Source organism: Hirundo rustica, chromosome 17 (assembly GCF_015227805.2).
Source record: "Hirundo rustica isolate bHirRus1 chromosome 17, bHirRus1.pri.v3, whole genome shotgun sequence".
NCBI classification, from domain to species: domain Eukaryota; kingdom Metazoa; phylum Chordata; class Aves; order Passeriformes; family Hirundinidae; genus Hirundo; species Hirundo rustica.
In genome coordinates, this window is record NC_053466.1 from 8,581,839 (window position 1) to 8,600,884 (window position 19,046).

General features: G+C 40.2%; 1 protein-coding gene across 2 annotated transcripts in view; it reads left to right on the top strand.

Annotated features, from left to right (window-relative positions):
• DGCR2 (DiGeorge syndrome critical region gene 2) overlaps positions 1-19,046 on the top strand; it is a 41,634-nt gene that overhangs the window by 5,008 nt on the left and 17,580 nt on the right. For both annotated transcript variants that reach the window (XM_040080813.2, XM_040080814.2), the window contains exon 2: positions 15,190-15,312. In XM_040080813.2, the coding sequence (XP_039936747.1) occupies positions 15,190-15,312 (123 nt within the window). The remainder of the gene's footprint in view (positions 1-15,189; positions 15,313-19,046) is intronic.

A 19,046-nucleotide genomic window follows, 5' to 3' on the forward strand; every position in this document is an offset into this window, starting at 1 on the left:
TTGCAGATACATGACTTTTGTGTCCCTGCAGGAGGTTTGGGGGCAGGGGAAGGTTGGTTCAGACGTGATGGAGAAAAGAGCACTGCCACAGCCTCTCTCTGCAGCAGGAACAGGCAGTTGTGCTTCTTTCTTGGTATATGAGGGGAAAGGCACAGCTAGACTGAAGAGAGGAATTTTAGATATTCCGTATGAAAGATGTAAAATCCCCTGGTGAATGTCAGAAAACCAGTCAAGACTTCAATGAATCATTCTGTCCCCTGGTGTTACCTTTGTTAGGGCTGGTGTTGATGCTGAATTGTAATGCAAGCATAGTAGCTACCTCTGTGATCCATCTTGGAGTAATGCCCGCGTCTCTGGGGTTTTTACGTGGTGATTTCTTGCAACTTTTATAAGTTCTTGTTTCATTCTGTGAGGTGCATATGAATAACTTCTGCGATTAGCAGAACTTCCCGTTGTGCAGTGCAGACCTGTGTACCCCAAGTGGAGGTTCTGATACCTGAAAGTTCTGTCTGGAGCAGAAACTAGAAGGAACTGAGTGGAATAACAGCTCCTGCCCTTCAAGGCTTAATGTGTGTGCTCGGGGCTCTTTTGTATTTTGAAGTGGACAGGTGCATTGTGTTCTTGCAGTGATAGCCTGGACAAAGAAGAGCTTAGATAAAAAGGCAACAGAGCACAGCTAATGGCAGGCTTAATGAAAGGCTCTGCAGATCTTTGCCTGTGTGATCTGAACAGTTAACCTGTGACGGGAAGAGCCTTGCTAATCTTCCATTCTGTGTAGACTGATAGAAAATTATGGCTAGAAGGAGTATAAGAGATGGGGTCATCCATTTTCCTGTCCCAAAAGAAAATCTGGCAAACCCAGAAGGTGTTTGTCAAGCACGTTGTTAATGATTTCCTGTGGTAGGCTCCAAACATCAGATTTTTTTTGGTAACTCTAATTGCCAGTCTGTTTGTTCTGCAGCTATAGCTTATTATTTGTATAAATGCTGTCTAATGCACAGGTCCCTCATAAGCTGCAGCTTTGAAGAACAGATTCACAGTTTTCCAGGACAGTTCAGATGCCAGGTTTTTGGTAGAATCAGGTGTGGTGGGTGCTTGCCAATGCCAATCCTTCCTGGCCTTCCTCTGCAAGGGTTTCAGTTTCATGCTGGATCCTTGCATGGCAGGCTCACATGTTCTCGCTGCAGTTCAGTGGTGGTTTTGTAGAGGATCCCAAGTCCAGGAGGAATCATGGATCAGTTGGTGAAGTCATTGATTTACTGTAGCAGGACTTGAGCAATTTAGTTGCTTAAAAACATGAGTTTGGGATTAACCTTTAATCCATATTCCCCGAACTGTGAAATCCTCTGGCATCTTGTGATTTCCTGTGAAACTTTAAATTTTTCTTTGTTTTAAAGGGTCAACCTGATCATTCTGGGTTTCATGAACAGTGTTTTAATGGTATTTGCTATATGGAAGTCCTAATAAAGTTATTAGTAGTGTTTACCTGCCATTCAGATAATTTAGTGATAGGGTTTTAAGTTTAATGGCAATTGATAGTTACTTCATTATCTGTAGCTAAACTAAATAACATTCAACTTCCTACTTAATTAAAATTAAAATTGGTTGGTCTAATATTATATTTAGCTTCTGTTCTGTTTATTGATTATTGTGCTTGAGAATTGTCAGCCAGCTCAGGGGGTGGAAATACAGAAGTAGCTTTTGATGGCTGCTCTTTTGTCCTTTAACTGATTTTTCTTCGTCATATTTCCATTTGTGTAACTCTTTTTTCCTGTGTTGCCTTCTCTTTCATACACTACCTCTTGTGCTTCCTCATGCATTTCCCACTATAGGACCAGTTACTTGGGGTGCCCAGTGGAATTCTTTGAAAGTCAAAGTGAGTGGAAAAATGGGATTAAGTGCCATTTCTAGTAGAACGATGCTGAGTATTCTGGGCTGGCTGCAAAACTGAGTTAGTGTTGTCCCTTAGTATTTCTGTGTTTGGTCTGTGTTAATATTTCTTTAGCAATGTAAATAAAAAGATTTCTTCTGACTTAAAAGTAACTTGTCAGTTTTTATACACTTTAAAAGAAAACAAATAACCCTGCTTCTAACACCTGCTGGGTTTGAGTTTGTGCACAAGTAGTATTTTGCCCTCTGTATGTTAAACCTCTAAAACTTACTGCAGCTTGCTTTAATCTAGGGATGGTCAAAACTGCATTTGTGTTTTCTCTCTGTTGAATTTGTGAAATTATTTGATACACTTAAGTTTCTCTTCACCGATTAAAATCAGTGACATAACAGTCTCTATTAATGAGATGTGGGAAAATCTTCTTGAAATGTTGGGAATCTTGCAGGAGGGAGATCAGAGACTTCAGTAGAAGCATCATGCCGCCTCAATTCTGGCAGTAAGCAGGTTGGAGGAAATGATTCAAGAGTGCTGTAGTGCCTATCTTTGTCTTTCTGAGCAGTGATGGAATTGAATGTAGTTTTTCTATTGGTGTTAAAATGGCAAAGATCAAGTTTTGTGCCATAGTACCTGACACGTGGGCATAAAAGATGTTGAAGAGTGCTGGCAGTACTTGAGTGTTAGAAGGTGTGGGAGATGAGAAAACTCAGAGGGCTACGTGGCTTTTTGCAGTTGGGTTGGATCTGCATTTGCTGACTTCTGGTAGAACTATTAAACTTAGGAGTTCAATATGAGGAATTTCTCCTCAGGTATTTGTTTTGCTGGGGTAGAGGGGAGCACAGGATCTCATCCAGTGTGGACAGATGTAGCTGTGGCTGACATTGGCCACATTCCTGCCGTGTTCAGCTTCAGTGGAGCAGGGGAATGCTATTCAAAGCATGAGCCATTTGCTCCAGTACACGACAGCCACTGCACCAGTTCTTGTGCAAAGGGTAAAACTGGGTTTCCGTATTTGAGGTCATAATATTTCTGTCTTGAATTTTTGCTCATAAGTATTCTAGGTGCTTGCTCATCGAGTCTTTTACAAGATGTGAAGAACAGAAGTGAAGCAGGAGCAAAAGCTTTTTTTAGTGTGACCTGCATTTGAATAGTGCTCAGGCACAGCTTTCTTGTCTCCCTGAATTGTTAGATTCTTGTTTAAGACCTTGAACTTTCTTAGGGCCCTGTAAAGAACTTCTTCCATGTTTATTTGGTTTTAAAATTAAAAAAAAAAAAAAGTTAGTTTTTGGAGAGTGTCATAGTTAGAAAATACCTGATTTCATGGGTAGAACTTTGTCACCTTTACTTTAAATAAAGTTACTTTAAATATAACTGCAATTCCTCATGTTTTAGTTCAGCAAAATTTTTGAAGTACATACTTAGCTTTAAATTGTATATCTCCATTAGATTTGTTAGGATTGCTCATGTGCTGAAAGTTTATATGGTTAAATACTGCTGATTCGTGTACTAAAAAAAAAAAAAGATGAGATAGGAACTTTTTTTGTTTTCCTGCAAAGAAGGAACATGTGTTGTCTTGCTGAAAGTAAATGGGCTTGCTAAGTAATACTGCTGAAATCTGGCAATTCCTACTTTAAACTTAATGGTGGCTACAAATTAGCCTTGATTGCTCTGACAGTTCTTGAATTGCTGTTATCGTGTTTCATCTGGGTTCTCTTCTTGTTGAAACGTGATCTAAAGAAAATACTAATTCAGTTCATGTAAAATTTTGGATTTGAATTTTTCCTCTGAGAAAAATGAGTTTCTGTAGAGTATTTGTTAGCTTTTAGTTGTTTGGTTGGGGTTTTTTTGTGGGCTTGGGGTTTGTGTTGGTTTTATTTGCTGGGGGATTTTGTTTGTTTGTGCACCTGTCATTTATTTGGTCAAAGGGAATAGAGCCTCTTCTGCTGATTCTTAGTGAAACTGTTTTGTATATGAACAAATACTGATCCAGACTGATTTGGTAGGATGTATTAATCTTGAGGATACAAGAAGAGGAGAGGAACCATCTCGCATGCCTAGATGTTCTTGGGACTAGTTCTGGGTGGGCAGCTGCCAGGCAAGAGCTTTAGATACAGAAGTACTTTGAGCTGTGGTACCCAGGTAGTTGAAGGATTTGTGGTGTGTGTGGGATAATCCATCTGCCCTGACCTGGTATATAGATTGTAGGAGAAAGCACTATTGTTGATGGTGCTCTTTTCTGGACACAGTTGATGCCTTGCTGAGTATATCACTGCTGATGTTCTTAATGGATTTTTTTTCTCTGTTGTTTAATTTCTTGGGAGAATTAGTATGGTGTGTGTGTGGCTGTATTTAAATTCTGTGTAAGGAATAGTGCTGTTTACTTAGCACTATTTCCTGTGAGCATGTTTCATAAGCAGTGGGGCTTGATGAAACCTGGACTCCAGTGGGCTTGTCTGTGTGCCTGTACCTCCTCTGCTGTACCTCCTTGCCTGACACCGATGTAATAAGGCCACAGCTTGCCTGTGTCCCTCTGCCTATGCACAATACGTCCTCTGGCATGAAAAAGCTGGGAGTCCTGCAGGGTTTCTTGCAAAGGTTCAGTTACCCCAGCTCACCACTTCCCTCCACTGCCAGCCGGGAAAGCACCCCCGGTGGTGACAGTGTGACACCCAGGTGTGCCAGCCGGCTGGCACCTGCTGAACAGTGCCAGCCATGTGGGGGTTTCCTGCCCTCTGAAGCTCAAGGAGGTCATCGTTTCCTTCCTTTGTGTAAGCTGTGGAAAGGCATACGCTGCCTGTTCCTGGTCTTCTCTCAAGTTGGCTTGAAATTGTTTTGTGAATTTGTGAGGTGTGATTGGCACTTTCACTCATCAGCTTTCTTTAGGGAAAGGGTTAAAAATTCAGTGCTGCACAGGTTGCAGTGACTTGTCACTGTTGTACTGCAACACTGAAATCCTGCCTAAGGCTGTACAGGACGCTCGAAGTCCTGAACGAGGCTGTTAGTATGGAGAAGCAGTAGGCTTTAATTTCGAGCCATATTAGAGGCTTCTTGAGTACCAATGGCTTTGGTTTTGTTTGTACTGACTGCTCTTCGTGCCTGTGCTGTATTTTGCTTTTCCCTTCTGCCTCTTTACTTATTATCATAATATAACAGTTTCTTGGGTGGGGGAGAAGTGCAAAACTGTTGCTTAGCCTGGTATTCTCACGATGAAAATAAACTGGTTTTCAGTCTGGAATGCTGCATTGCCTAATTCACAGGGTTCTTTTGGCTTAGTTCAAGTAGCAAGGTTTGTTTTCTCTTTGGTTTTAGCAGTGCTGGAGAATTGGGGAATACGTTTTTTCTGTTTCAGTCTTAGGAATAAGGGCCCACTTTTGTGAAGCTCAAAGTCTGTATTTTTTAAGTCTTAAAAAACTGTAGCCAGGATTCCCATTCAAGAAGCTCTGATATTGTTGCTTTGGCTGAATGCCGTGTCTCTTGCCTGCCTTTGCTTTTTTATTTTTTTGTAGTCATTTCTCTTTCTCTTTTCCATCCTTCCTGGCCTTGAGTTTGCCCTCCAGACAAAGAGCAGACAATGAATTGCAGTGAATGACACTTGTGAGCAAGGAAAAATTGGGTCAGTTCCAAGCTTGTGCAGGGTGTAGGTATAATAAATATAGAATCTTAGGATCGTTTCAGCTGGAAAAGACCTTTGAGACTCTCTAGTCCAACCATTAACACAGCACTGCCAAGTCCACCAGTAAAACATGTCCCAAAGTGCCACATGTACACCTCTTTTACATATCTTTAGGGATCGTGACTCCATTTCCCTGGGCAGCCTGTTCCAATGCTCGACAACCCTCTTGGTGAAGAAATTTTTCCCCATGTCCAATCTAAACCTCCTCTGATGCAATTTAAGGCCAATACCTCTTGTCCTGTTGCTTGTTACTTGGGAGAAGAGGCTGACCCCCACCTTGCTATCACCTGCTTCCAGAGTTGTAGAGGGTGGTGAGGTCTCCCCTGGGCTCTGCTATCTGGAAAGTTTTTTACTGAATGCAGGGTATATCCTCTGAACCATGAGCAGCCAGTTTAGCCAGGAGAATGCTGTGGCAAGTGGTGCCGAAGATTTACTAAAATCTACCAGGTAAATGACATCCACAGCCTTTCCCTGGACCACTAAGTGGGTCACCTTGTCCTAGGAGGAGATCAGGTTAGTCAAGCAGGACCTGCCTTCCCTAAACCCATGCTGGCTGGGCCCGATCACCTGCTTGTCCTGTGTGTGCATTTCATGGATGATCTGCTCCATAACCTTCCCTGGCACTGAGGTCAGACTGACCAGCCTGAAGTTCCCCAGATCCACCTCATGGCCCTTCTAGTAGCAGCTGGCTGTCATATATGCCAGATTTCCAGTCAGCTGGGGCCAGCTGAGTTAGCCAGAGCTGCTGGTAAATTACAGAAAGTGGCTCGGTGGGCACTTCCAGCAGCTCCCTCAGTGTCCTTGGGTGGGTCCTGTCCAGCCCCATAGATCTGTGTGTGTTTGGGTGGCCAGAGCAGGTCACTTAAACATCTCCTTTTGGATTATGGGGGCTGCATTCTGCTCCCTGTCCCTGTCTTCCAGCTCTGGGCGGTGGGTACCTGGAGAACAGATATGAGAGAGAGAGGGGAAGGAGACTGCTGCCATTCCTTACTGTGCTGTAAAATCTTTTGATAGATGTTGAGCTGATCTAGCATAACTTACTGTGACAGAACACTGAGTAATACTGAATGCTGATGAGTGTTATTCATTAAGGATTTACAGTTTTCAGCTGGAATGCTGTCACAATTTTAATTACTTCATGAAGCAGCATGCTGAGGTCATGCAGAAAATGCCAATGCCTCTAACATGTATTGTTTATTTATTTTTGGGACTGATAGATTCCTATTAAATGGGATTATAACTTCAGAATCTCTCATTTTCAGGAGCTGGAATTAGATTTGATGATAGCTGTGGGCTGTGTTTTGGCTATGAGCATGTAATGTGGCCTTTTTTCCCCCCCAGACTCTGTGCTATCAGGTGCTGTTGTGCTTTCATACTCAAGCCTTGATGAACCAAAGCTACATGATCTAAGGGCACTACCTAAGCATGTTTTCAGTATCATGGGTGAATGGCCAAGCCTTTTATCTTCTGTGGAATTTGACATGAAAATGGAATGCTCTGTTTTTCTCTAGCTTTTAGTTTTTCTGAAGGTTTTTAATTATTCTATAGGGTTTTAATTTGAAGAACAGTAAATAGAACCAGTTTTACTGAGAAACTTCAATAAACTGTCTATGAAATGAATAACTGATGGTGACACATGAGCTTTGCAAATAGTTTTCTTCTCTGGAAAAGTTGATATTACAGTCTGCTTTCCTCCTACAGTGACTTAGTTATAAAGTACTGTAGGTATTTATTCTGCTACACTGAATGCAGCAGTGGGTGGTATAATGATAAACTCAAAAATACATAATGGATGTCAGATTCACCAGGTGACTCAAAGACCTGTGGAAAATGAATGGTTAGTGAAAGGTTCTCTGAGATCTGGAGCTGAAGGAAACACCATTTACGTATGGCTTCTGTTCCCTGGGAGCAGAGCCCTTGTATGGGATTGGGGGTACCTCAAAGACACATTAAAAACATGAAAACCTGTTCAAAGACGGAGTCAGAACGTGCTCAGGTGCAGTTTGTAGTGAGCTTCTCTGTCCCTGAGAACTGTTCAGCAGCTGGTGTTGGCCACTGCGAGTGGAGGTGGGGCAGGACCGCCCGGCCCTGCTCCTCACAGGCTGGCAGATTTTCAGGAATTTTGTGAGATACACTGTACCTGCTCCACTCAACTTCACCTGTGGATTTGGGAGACATCCAAGTTAGGGAAACTGCTTTTTAAGTACAGAGGATTACCTTAAGGACAGTTCTTTTCATATATCTGCTGAGGACTGCATTATGATAACCATCATGATATCGTAGTGTCGGAAATATTAAGAGTATTTTAAAGTTTATGTTACTGCAGTAAATACCAGTCTAGAGCAATATTGATTGTGTTATGCTTCCTCTTGAGCATAAATATTAGATAAAGAGCTGTGTGTGTTTGTTTGATGGCAGTGGGTGTGGTGTTCCTTCTGTTGTTTTGTTTCTGCTTGTTTGCAGGCATTTGGTGAGCGCTGGTGTTCAGCAGAATCTCCAGGAGTGAAGGACTTAAGGAGTTGGGCTTCTTGCTGGCAGGGACTGGGATCTGATCATACTCAGGCAGTGTAGCACGGCTCAGGTTATATGGAAACTGTGATTTAAGAAAAAAACAATTTTCAATTTTAGTAAACTTGTTCCTAAATGTGTTAAAATATGAAAGGATAGTGCAACATGTAGGTACAGGTCTTAAGTATGTAGGTTGAGTATTATAAAACATAAGAAAGACCTGTTGGACAAGTTAAAATCTGAATAAGAAGAGTTACTGGTCTAAGCACTTGTAGTTAAGAGTTTTTGTTAATGCTTAATCAGCTTTTGATGACTGTAATTGCCTCTTGAAATCTGAACAGAATATTCCCTTACAGGTTAGTTCACCCAGTCTGGGACAATGAATGATTTACACTGAGAAAGGAGGAAGTATTTTTGTCTTCTGTTTTCCTTTGGTCTGTAAATAAAAATGATGCCAGAGGATCATGTCTGACCTTGAGAAATGTGATCAAAATAAGCAAAGTAAATTTGATGTACACACAAACCTTCCATTGTTCATTAAAAGCTTACGTATAACACCAAACCATGTACTTCAAGCTTATCTCTTCCAGTACATGAATTTCAGAGTAATAGCTTATAATTGAAATAATATTAAATGCTGGGTGTACATTTAATCAAATCTCAATTTCCATACAAATGAAGCTCAGCAGACAAGAACAATTAGTGTAGCAAATAAAAAAATACATTTCTTTGTGTTAAAAACTGAAATAGATTCAAATCTATACTTGCTGTGTAAACATTAACATCTAGTGCATCTGTAGTCTTAGCTACTAAAAGACTACCTTAATGTATCAGACTGGACTAACTGGTGAATCCTTTAATAAAGAAAAGTTAGTAATTGCAGCCAGAAGAACCCAAACTTTCATAATCAGTGATTGTAGTCACTGAGTTTAATTTCTGTATCAAAGCAGTTGAATTGAGAGGTATATTTTGGAGGCTTTAGTTTCAGCCTCCTCTGGGTTCCTCATCTGTACCTCTGAATTTGTGAATTGCTGTGATATCAAGGTTTTTGTACTGCTGGAGGTTTATATGTTAGAGCTAGGAACATAGGTGAGAGGAATGTTCTTTTGTCAGGGATCCATTTCTGCTTTTGGATCTAGTGCTTCTTTTCCCACAGGTTTCTGTACTGTCAATCTTTGGTGTCTTGAAAATATAAGGTTGAAATATAGATTTTGAGTACTTTGATGTGTTCACCTAATGCTTTACAGTAGATGTTGATTACATGTGCCTGAGATAGGGCCTCATTCATTTTTATTGGATATAACATTTCTTCCAGATGAATTTCTTTTGTATCTCTGTTTTCAATTGAAGGAGGATAGATAAACCTGCTAAAACAGTATCAAAGTTTTCTCATTTACCCAGCAGCTTATCTTTGCAGGAAATGTTTACAGCTGCTGGCTCTTGCCCATTGCTCCTTCTCTCACCCCAGTGGTGTGTGACGTGGTACCAGCCTTTTGTGCCTCAGAGCTGCCACCCTGCTCCTCTCTTGAGGCTTTTCTGATGCTGTGGAGGCAAAGGTCCCAACTGTTTAAATGTTTTCTGTTAGAACAAATATTTAAAATGATAGACACGTTAGTAGATGTTCTGTCTTTGGTGGCAGACAACTATTATGATGCCCCAGTTCCACATTAATGGATACTGGATTTGTACAGCTGTATTTCTGCTGAATTAGCTGGAGCGTGCAATCTTTCTGGTTGCAGGGGGACAAATCAGAGCTGATCTGACTTAATGTGGACAGACAGTAGCTAATTTGATCTAAAGCTTGCTGTTTCAAAGCCAACTGATCGCATTCATTTAGGAAACTGAACCAGCAAAGTGAACTTGGTTTGAATCAACACTTTGTCTCATGTGTCTGTTACAGCCTTGCTTTGGTGTTGGAAGCTCTAAAATGAGATGTAATGTGTTGAAAAGGTAATTTTACATTCTGGATATGGATCCTTCCTACATTTCTTTAAAACAAAACAATAAATAACCATTCATCTCTTATGTCTTGCATAAAAAGGGGGAAGATTAATAAAAAATTGGTTGCGGTTTAGATGTGAGCAGGGGGTGTCTTAGTCCAAATGAACCTCAAAAATCTTAAAAAATGATGCAGAAAATGCAGGTTTCAGGTAGTGTAATGCTCAGGGCAGCTCATTGACCGGTGTGCATCTGCTGCAGGAAGGATGCACTGCAGCTTCTCAGCGCTTGGGCTCCAGGAGGAAAATGTTCTCAATTACACAGAGGGAGTACATGAGGTTGTTAAACCTGAAAGGGCTTCCTGAATCATTTTATAGTGGTGAAAATCTGTTTGTTTTGTGAAACACATGAAGCTGGCTGGAAATTAGAGGGAGCAGGTGTGCATGTGTGTTTTATTCATATATCATGAAGTCCTTCCTGTGGATAATGCTTCTTGTAAATGGGATTTTTTTTTTTTTTTTCCTTTTTTTGCGTACTTAGCAGAAAATCAGGAAATTATCCTGCTGTAAAGAAAATTCAAAAAGCTAGTTGACCCCTGTGTTGAAATACACGATGAGTTCTGTGAAACAGCTGGCATTGAACATGCAATGGGCAAAATCTTCAGAACAAAAGCTCTCTGTGAGCGTTTAAGCAACCACCTTGAAAGATTAGGTTTTTCCTCTATGAAACCTCAGTTTTCCTGTTAGTCAAAAATCTTGTTGGTTTCACTGTTGGCTAAGTTAGAAAAATATGTGACAGCTAATGCAGATGAAGGCCTCTTGTTTGTATGGCACTGTCTAAATTGATTTATAATCTTGTCATTACTGGTTTGATGAAGTAAATTTCCAACTGTTTTGTAAGTTTTCTTTTAAATATGAATTACAAGTCCACAACTAGCCTTGGTAAGACTTCTTTCAGATGAGTGACTTATGGACAGGTTATGTTATCTAATAACATGTCCCAGCAAATTGGTATTGGGTTTTTTTGGCCATCACTTGACAGTGAGTTTTATCTTGGGTTATATATTTAGCTTGTAGAATTGATGGTCTGAATCTGATTTCAATTTTTTGGCTCTATTTATATTAAGTTAAGGAATTTCTTGTTTTCTGTATCCTATTTCTAGCAGAGAAACAGGAGAAGTGTTACCAGAGAGCACACTGTTGTTACTTAATGTTTCTGACAGACCTTTGTTCAGGCACAGGTGCTGGTGAACAAGCAGGTTGCTTGGGGTCAAGGGGATAAACACAGTCTCATCATGAAAGCACAGAACCAGCAGTCAGGACAGCTGGCTTCCCACGGGTTCATCTTGTCTGTAGCCTTTGGCAAGCTCTTGAATTTTTCTGTACTTTGTTGTAACCGTGGCAGGAGGATGCACTGGTCAGTAAGATTGTCGAGGGTTAATGTTGTAGAAGTGCTTTGAGATAGTGAAATGAAGAGACTATCATGACATCTCACTGCTTCAAGTGTTTTCATGTTCTGACACTGCCTGAACTTCGTGATGTTTTTAAAATTTATACTCCGTATAGTGCAAAAACTACAATTGCTGCTATTTTCAGTGTTTTAGTTGTCTCCTTTCTTCCCAGCGAATACCAGATGAATTTAATTGCTCTGCAATAAGCTTTCAGTGTACTAAATTTCATCCTGTAGCAGAGCAAAGACTGCATTCGAAAGAAAAAGAAGCCTTTTATGTTAGAATTGCACATGTGAATCATAATACTGCTGATGCCACTCATCACATCATACGTGAACACTGGGGGAGGTTGCATTTCCACATTTTCACTTCGAGGCAATTGTTGATGCCCTTGGCTTAATGTTGTCTTGTGCTTCTGCTCCAACAGCTGCTTGCTCTTAGCTGAACTTGTGCCATTACGTATTTCCTAATGATTCTGAAAATATGAAATGTTTCTGCATTTAACAGCTGGTGGAAATACAGTTTTAGTGCTGTGAGGAGGTGATAGTTTAAGGTGCTGTCTTCATCCTTTCTTGCTGTGAGTTACCATCAACAGCTGTGAATTGTGAGGGATATCTGGCTTTAAGGACAGAAATGGACTGATGTTTTTGAAATCTTTGCTATTCTTCAAAAGAACTGAAAATATATGGGTGAAGAAATAGTTTTTATTTACCACCCTGCTGGAAAGTACAAAGTCTGACCACGTGTTAAGTGATTGCTTGCATTCCAGGAAAGATGGATGGTCACATAATGTTGTACTGTTCAGTACTGCTCATACATCTTCCTGACTCTTGTCCTGCTGCTGGCACTGCTTGCCTTTTCTGTGATAGAGATGGGCTTGAGATGTTTTAATTTATCTGCTGTTTTAACTTAAAAATAAGCTATTGACATGAAATGTTTCACAGGGTCCTGGAGACCAGCACATCCTTGCCTCTCCCAAATAATCTCCATTCCTTGGCTAGGTATCTTACAGCTTTGTCACAGTCTTCCGTCTATTTTTATGTCTGTATCTTCCCTCTGATGGCTCTGGGTTGGGATGGCTCAGGAGGGTTTATTGACAGACATTTTAATTTCACAGTATTTCTTTGTGTCATATTTCCCCCCTCTGCAGCAGAATTGTGTAGTTGTTCATGTTCCTTGGTCTGAAATAATTAGTGCATATGACAGCATGATCTCCATTGGGAACAATGGTACAGCTGGTCTGAAAGGTGTTCTAATAGAAATGTTTTGTACTCTTCCATGTATCCCCATTCTTCAGAGAGGAGTGTCTCTAATACAGGAAGTACTGACGTTACAGCATGTAGCTGGCATTTTTTTAATGCCCATAATACTGAGATGGAGTCATCCTTTTATCTGAACCAGTCATATGTAATTGCACATAAAATAGTAATAGCATCTATGAAATTGCAGACAGACAAAAGTATTCTTGACTGTTTTTCCTGTGTGCAGGTTGGCATTCCTGATGGATGCTGCCTGTGAAGCCAGAAGGCTGCAGAATAACTGTTCACAGGGTGTATGTGTGAATTCCACTGAAATCAAGCAGTAAAAGAAAAAATCAAGTTTATTTTAAAGTATTGTTTTTTGTCATAACTACAGGTGGATGCGGTGGAAAGCTGGAGCTGGGCTGAGAATAATCTTTGATGTGTTAGAAGATCTACCACAGGGCCTGGTCTAAATTCTGAAACTGTAGTAGCAAGACTTTCTAAGGAACCTCCCACTGTGTCCTGACCTTGTGCAAAAGTGGCGAAAGAAGCTGCAGTGATTTACCAAATGGTGCTTTGCTGTGGACTTGTAATCAGAATGCTTTTAATTTCAGCTTGAGGTTTTGTATTTGTTTGATTTGGTGGTTTCTGTGTTGTTGGGTTTTTTCCTCTAAGTTAAAAGGAGATTTAACTCACTCATAGAGATTAAATTTGAAATTATTTAGCTTAAAGATAGATTTAAAAATTTCTCTTGCTATATTGGGCCAGTGAAACTTTTCCTCCATTTCTTACCCGCCCCCCCCAACCATTTTATTCCTCTTTCCCTTTTCAGGCTAAATAAATAAATCATTTCGTGGTTTTTTTCTGAGGGGGAAGTAATTGTGACTGAGAACTCTATTTTTTTTCCCCTGTGCTCATTTTCTGTCAGCTGTTTGGGCTGAGTAAAGCTCTCTCTTGTTGTGCTGTCAGGTCTGTTGTTGCCATCAGTAGTCTGGCAGGTCTGTGTGAGTTCTTAGCATCTTGTGACCTGAATGTTTGCTCTGAGTAGGTGGTTGCTAAGAGGATGTGCCTGCTTTTATTTTTCTAGAAGAGCAGGTCTGTGCTTTATAGAGGAACCGGTAGTAGGACTGGATTTTAGCCTAACATCGAATTAGAAGGCTGTTATCAATATATTATACCAATTATTAGGTGTATGTGTACAGCTTTTGTTGAGAGTGCCTGATGACTGGGTTTATTATACCCAATCATGTTGTTTGAACACTTCAGTGTGACCTCTGTCTTGATTTAACTTAGACATGTGTTTCAAGAAATAGCAACTGCAATTACAGTCTGCTCTTAGGTTTTAAACTGTGGATGAGAGAATGCATACCTGTATTTTAAATTCTCTTTTAGTGATTTCCTTCTCTAAGACAGTTGCCTGCTGGATTCATTCAAAATCAATGTGGTTTAGATATAAACTTTTTTTTTTTTTTTTTTTCTGTTTAAAAAAGTACTCATTCTCTAGACACAAATTATCTGGGATTGGTGCAGCTCACTGAGAGGAAAATGTGCTAAATTGCTCAAAAACAATGGTTGGAAAATTGGCAACCACTGTCAAGAAGAAAGATGGACGATGATTGTCAGGTGCAAAAGTGAGCCTTTGGATGGTGTTGGCAATGAAGACCGGCTGTGAACAAGCTTAGTAATGTTCACTTTTGTACACAGACCTTTTTCTTCCCTGCAAAATATATTGAGGGACGTAAAATGAAGCTGAGTTATTAGGTTCTGGCATTTGATGGATGGAATTGAAAAACGAAAAGTTTTTTAAAAGTTGTACTTTTTATAATGCTAATTAGGTGTGACAGTGCAATGATAGCAAGTAGGCAGTTAACTCGCAGATGCAGGAGCTACATGTTTGCAGATAGTGACAGTTCCTAGTAAAGGATATGATTACATGGAGAAATTCTACCAAAGAGCTGAAGCTAGAAAGTGAAAACAGGTTCATGGGTATAGATACTGTTTTACAAGTAGTTCTGTGAAATGTGTCTGAATCAGACTGGACATTTGTGCGAGTCTAGTGGGTTCTGGCATACACAGTGATTAGAATGGAAATAGGATTCTGAGGCTGTTGCATAATGTAGCGCTTAACAATCGAAATGTATTTTTGTTGGACTTCAGCTCTGAGAATATTGAAAAAGCACTCCTCAGTGCCCCACAAGAAGTGGGTAATGCTGTGGTAATAGCTGCTCACCGGCTATCTTTATCAGGAAGGTTTTACCATGGATGTCTTGAGAGAGTTATTTCCCATACCCTTCTGTCTGTTAAAACCACAAACATGCAGTTTAGGACATGAAGAGATCTGACGGAGTTTTTAACAAGCTGAGTTAACCAGAGGGTTTTTTTTCCATTACGCTTCAGTGATCCATTACATGACAGATGATTAATATATGTATAAATTTGCAAGAATAAATAACATTTCAAACAAAGCACCATTTTTTTTCTCCTTCCCCAGAGCTCCGCTGCACCCCAGGGCAGTTTGCGTGTCGGAGTGGTACCATTCAGTGCATCCCTTCAAACTGGCAGTGTGATGGATGGCCCACCTGCGAGGACGAGAGCGATGAAGTTGACTGTCCAGGCAAGTAAATCTAAGAGAGTGCTCAGCCCTGTGCCAGCTTACTTTGCAGCAGTACTTTGACACTTTCAGGTTGTTTGGTTATTTTTATTTGAAACTGATGGTGATTGTTTGGTAGAATTTGTAGCCGTTATTAACAAAGACTGAGCTGGCTTCTCTTCATTTTGAGCAGCTAATGCCACAAATAGTTGTTTGCTTGTCTGAATTATCCTTCCGTTCTTATGGTCAGAGCAGGTATCCTGGAGACGAGGAGACTATGTGGTCTAAAAAGAGACTTTCCTGACAAGGAGAAAATGTTGCCATTAAACTGAAGTGCCACATAAGCCTGTGGTTAAATTTGGAATTACTGATTTGGTTGTATATCACTCAGACGGTGCTGGGTGACATTGCTGGACTTGGGTAAGGAGCTTGTTTTATTGCTCCTGGTTCTGATTATGCTTCTTGTGCTTAAGTGGAGAACTTTGTTCTGCCAGACAAGCTGGTGTATTTGCACTTCATAAGCTCCCATGACCATATGCTTTGAGGAGCCTCTCACCAGCAGTGGATCTCTGCTAAAGCTACTGGATATTGAGCTGTGCTTAAAAACAAGCAAAGAAATGCTGTGACTGTACAATCACAATTTTGAACATTTTCAGTTGTTCAGTTGCTCTTGGAAAACAGGCTAGTGAGGATCTTTCTGTGTATCTTAAAAGTGAAGTGACCTGCTTTTTTTTTTCTGTTAAGAACAATGAAACAGGTATCTGAAAGCATGAATTCAACTGTGGCACAATTCAAAACTTCTTATCTTTTCAGCCTGATTAAATTACATTCAAAAACTGTTTTAAGAAGTTCTTTGCCAGTGTACTACTTAATTTTCTTGGCAGAGAATCATGTGAACTCTGTGGCATTGCCGTAACAGCATTCAGTCTGTCATCAGTCAATTCTCAGCTATTTTAGAGAGGTGCTGCAAAATAGTAGCATTGATGTTTTACAACAACAAACTCTTTGAAATGTTCATATTATCTAAATGAATTAGAGAAATAAATCTAACACTCTGTCTTTGAAACTGTACTAGAGTTAGCCTTCTCCTCAGTGTGTACTATGGAAAAATAATTAAAAGAATGTCAGTGCTCTTTCAAGAAAACTTTCCGTTAGTTTGTGTGTGTGAATATGCAGCAAAGGGGAAAAGCAGTTGGTAGTTTCTTCTGACACTGAAAATTAAGCTGTGCCATTGATGGTCTATTTAAGGATATTCTTTACAATGTGGATGTCCTAAAGAAAATTGCTTCTACAGCTGTGCTGTTATTCTTCCTTTTTAGCTAATTTTGGCCAAATGTGAAAAAGCTATGGACCTAATAAAATTCTGGAGGATAATGGAATTCAGTGGCTAGGGGAAGGCAGAGTCATGTTCATGTTTGGATTGACTCAAAAAGCACTGAAGGCTTTGCTTGTGGGAACATTTGAACTTCCACATTAGTAGAAAACTATTTTTATCTTCTCCTGTTCCTAATGTGTTAATCAGCAACTTAAGTTGCTGCCTGGAGTATACACCAGGATAGTGTTGACTAAGGACAGGAATTCCGAAGCATGTTTGGTATATGGATAGGAGGAGGATTTTATGGGAGTAACATTTCTCAGTACATAGGTTCTGGTGTTGTGTTTGGGGTGCAGGTTTCACTGGACCGTCTAGCCTGACGTGATGAGAAGAATTTGAAGGTTAAAGAAATGAAATGTGGGAGAGACTTGATTCACCACCATGTCTGTGTGCAGGAAGAGAAAAATGTCTGTAAATACCAGAGGGGAAAATGCTGGACAGCAGAGAGAAGGAAATTATTCCTCTTGATGAGAGGAGTCATTAGATAAGTAATTGGTGAAAAGGCTGTGCTCAGTAAAACAGCCAGAAATCAGGTGTGGTGTTTGTGAAAGAACTGAGATATTTGCACAGTAATGAGAGGAGCGCAGCCAGCGAACCAGAGGAACAAGAACTACTGGTGTAGGATGTGAAAACTGTTCTACCTGTAACAAAAAACTTGGTGGGATTGCACTGTGACCTGCAACGGGTGTCAAAGGGCAGGTGTTACTCAGAGCTGTCAGGAATAAGGGGAGGTTGGTGTGCATGGGAGAAGAGAAGTAACATCAGTGAAGGCAAACCTGAGGACAGAATCAGTTTGGAAGAGCACAGTGTGTTTGTGCTGAGGAAAGCAATACATACGTGACGAGTCACAGGAGAGACTGTCTTGGGACATTGATTGGGGAGCTAATGCTACTAATAATAGTAACATAGTCATACTCAGGAGTGGCAACTTTCTTCTTCGGCCCCTGAATTAACAAGAAATGATGCAGCTTTAAATTTAGAAAATACCTTTGGATTAGATGAGCAGTTGTGTGATGATTCAGCTTAACGTAAATACTTTAATTAAAAAGTTCTTCCCTTAATAAAGGCAGGCTGAACACTAAAAGAGCTAGTTAGTGAAGCCACCTGGACTTGTGAAACTTGGAGAATTACATCTTTAAATTAAAAGGCATGAAAACTCTCTGAAGTATGAAAGGAAAGCATGCAAGAAAGGGCCCTGAATCTAGTTGGGAAGCTTGTTAATCTTCAGCCTTCGAGCCACTAATGGCACACTCCAACATGAGCAACTAGGAGGAGTTCAATGGCAGTGAATTATGGTTTTGTGGTGGTGTTAAAAGTGTATTTCAATGACCACTTAGTCATGTTGGTGTTTCGAAAGATTTATTACTAAGCCATTGAAAGTTGTTTGCCACTGTTGGTTTACCTTTTTTAGGTCTAATTTCATTTGTGTTAGTAACAAAGGTCCTATTAAAAGAAGAGGATCCATAATTAATAAATTAGTTTAGTAATCGTGTATTGGCTGACGTACAGAAAACATTCCAAATTGTAAGGCTTTTTGTTTGAATTTCTTCTGGCATTTTTTTCAGACCACAATTAAGTCACACGTTTAATTAATTGACAGTCTGATTAAGTGTCCGAGATGCCTATTTTTTGCTATATTTCTCTGAATATTGCCATTATAGCTTTAAAACATGGAATTCCTTTCAGTCCCAAATTTGCCATGTGCAAAATACTGTTCCCCCTGCCCTTCCCACCAGGCACCCATGTGTCAGTGGAATCTGCAGCAGTGATTACCCTCAATTCATCTCTCTGACAGACTAAAACCAGTGGCTGCTTGCCCTTGTGAGCAATACTAAAAATTGCTGGGAGGGTTTGTTACGCAGCATGTGCCTGTGACTTGCTTCTACTTAGAGTGGAGCTTCAAGAAGTTTGTGGACTCTTCCATGTGAACAGTAGTTGATCCTAAATGTAGTTTATCCCAAAGTGGTGTATTCTATGAAATGGTAGAAACAGGCATTAATATCTTAAACAAGGACTTTTACAAATGGGAATTTATTATTTCTAATCACTTTTTGTCATGTTTCTACACAAGCAATCAAAGTAGAAACTTAACTTTTTCACCTTTTTAAAAGTTCTATATTTAAACCCCTAAGAGGGAAGGGATCTGCAGTTTGCTTTTTACTGCTTATTGGATATCCAGCTTTGCTTCTACCAGAATATCAGATCAGCTTCTGCAGATATCCTACCTTCTTTGCAGGCCTTCTGGTCTAACTCATTTTCAGGAGGCAGAGCAGAGCAGGGTTTAGCATAACTCTGGCTGTGTTTTCCCAAACTGCAGGCTTGGTGTTTTTTTCTGTTGCCTATGAATGAAAATGGATGTCTTAAATTCGAGTGCCCTTCATAA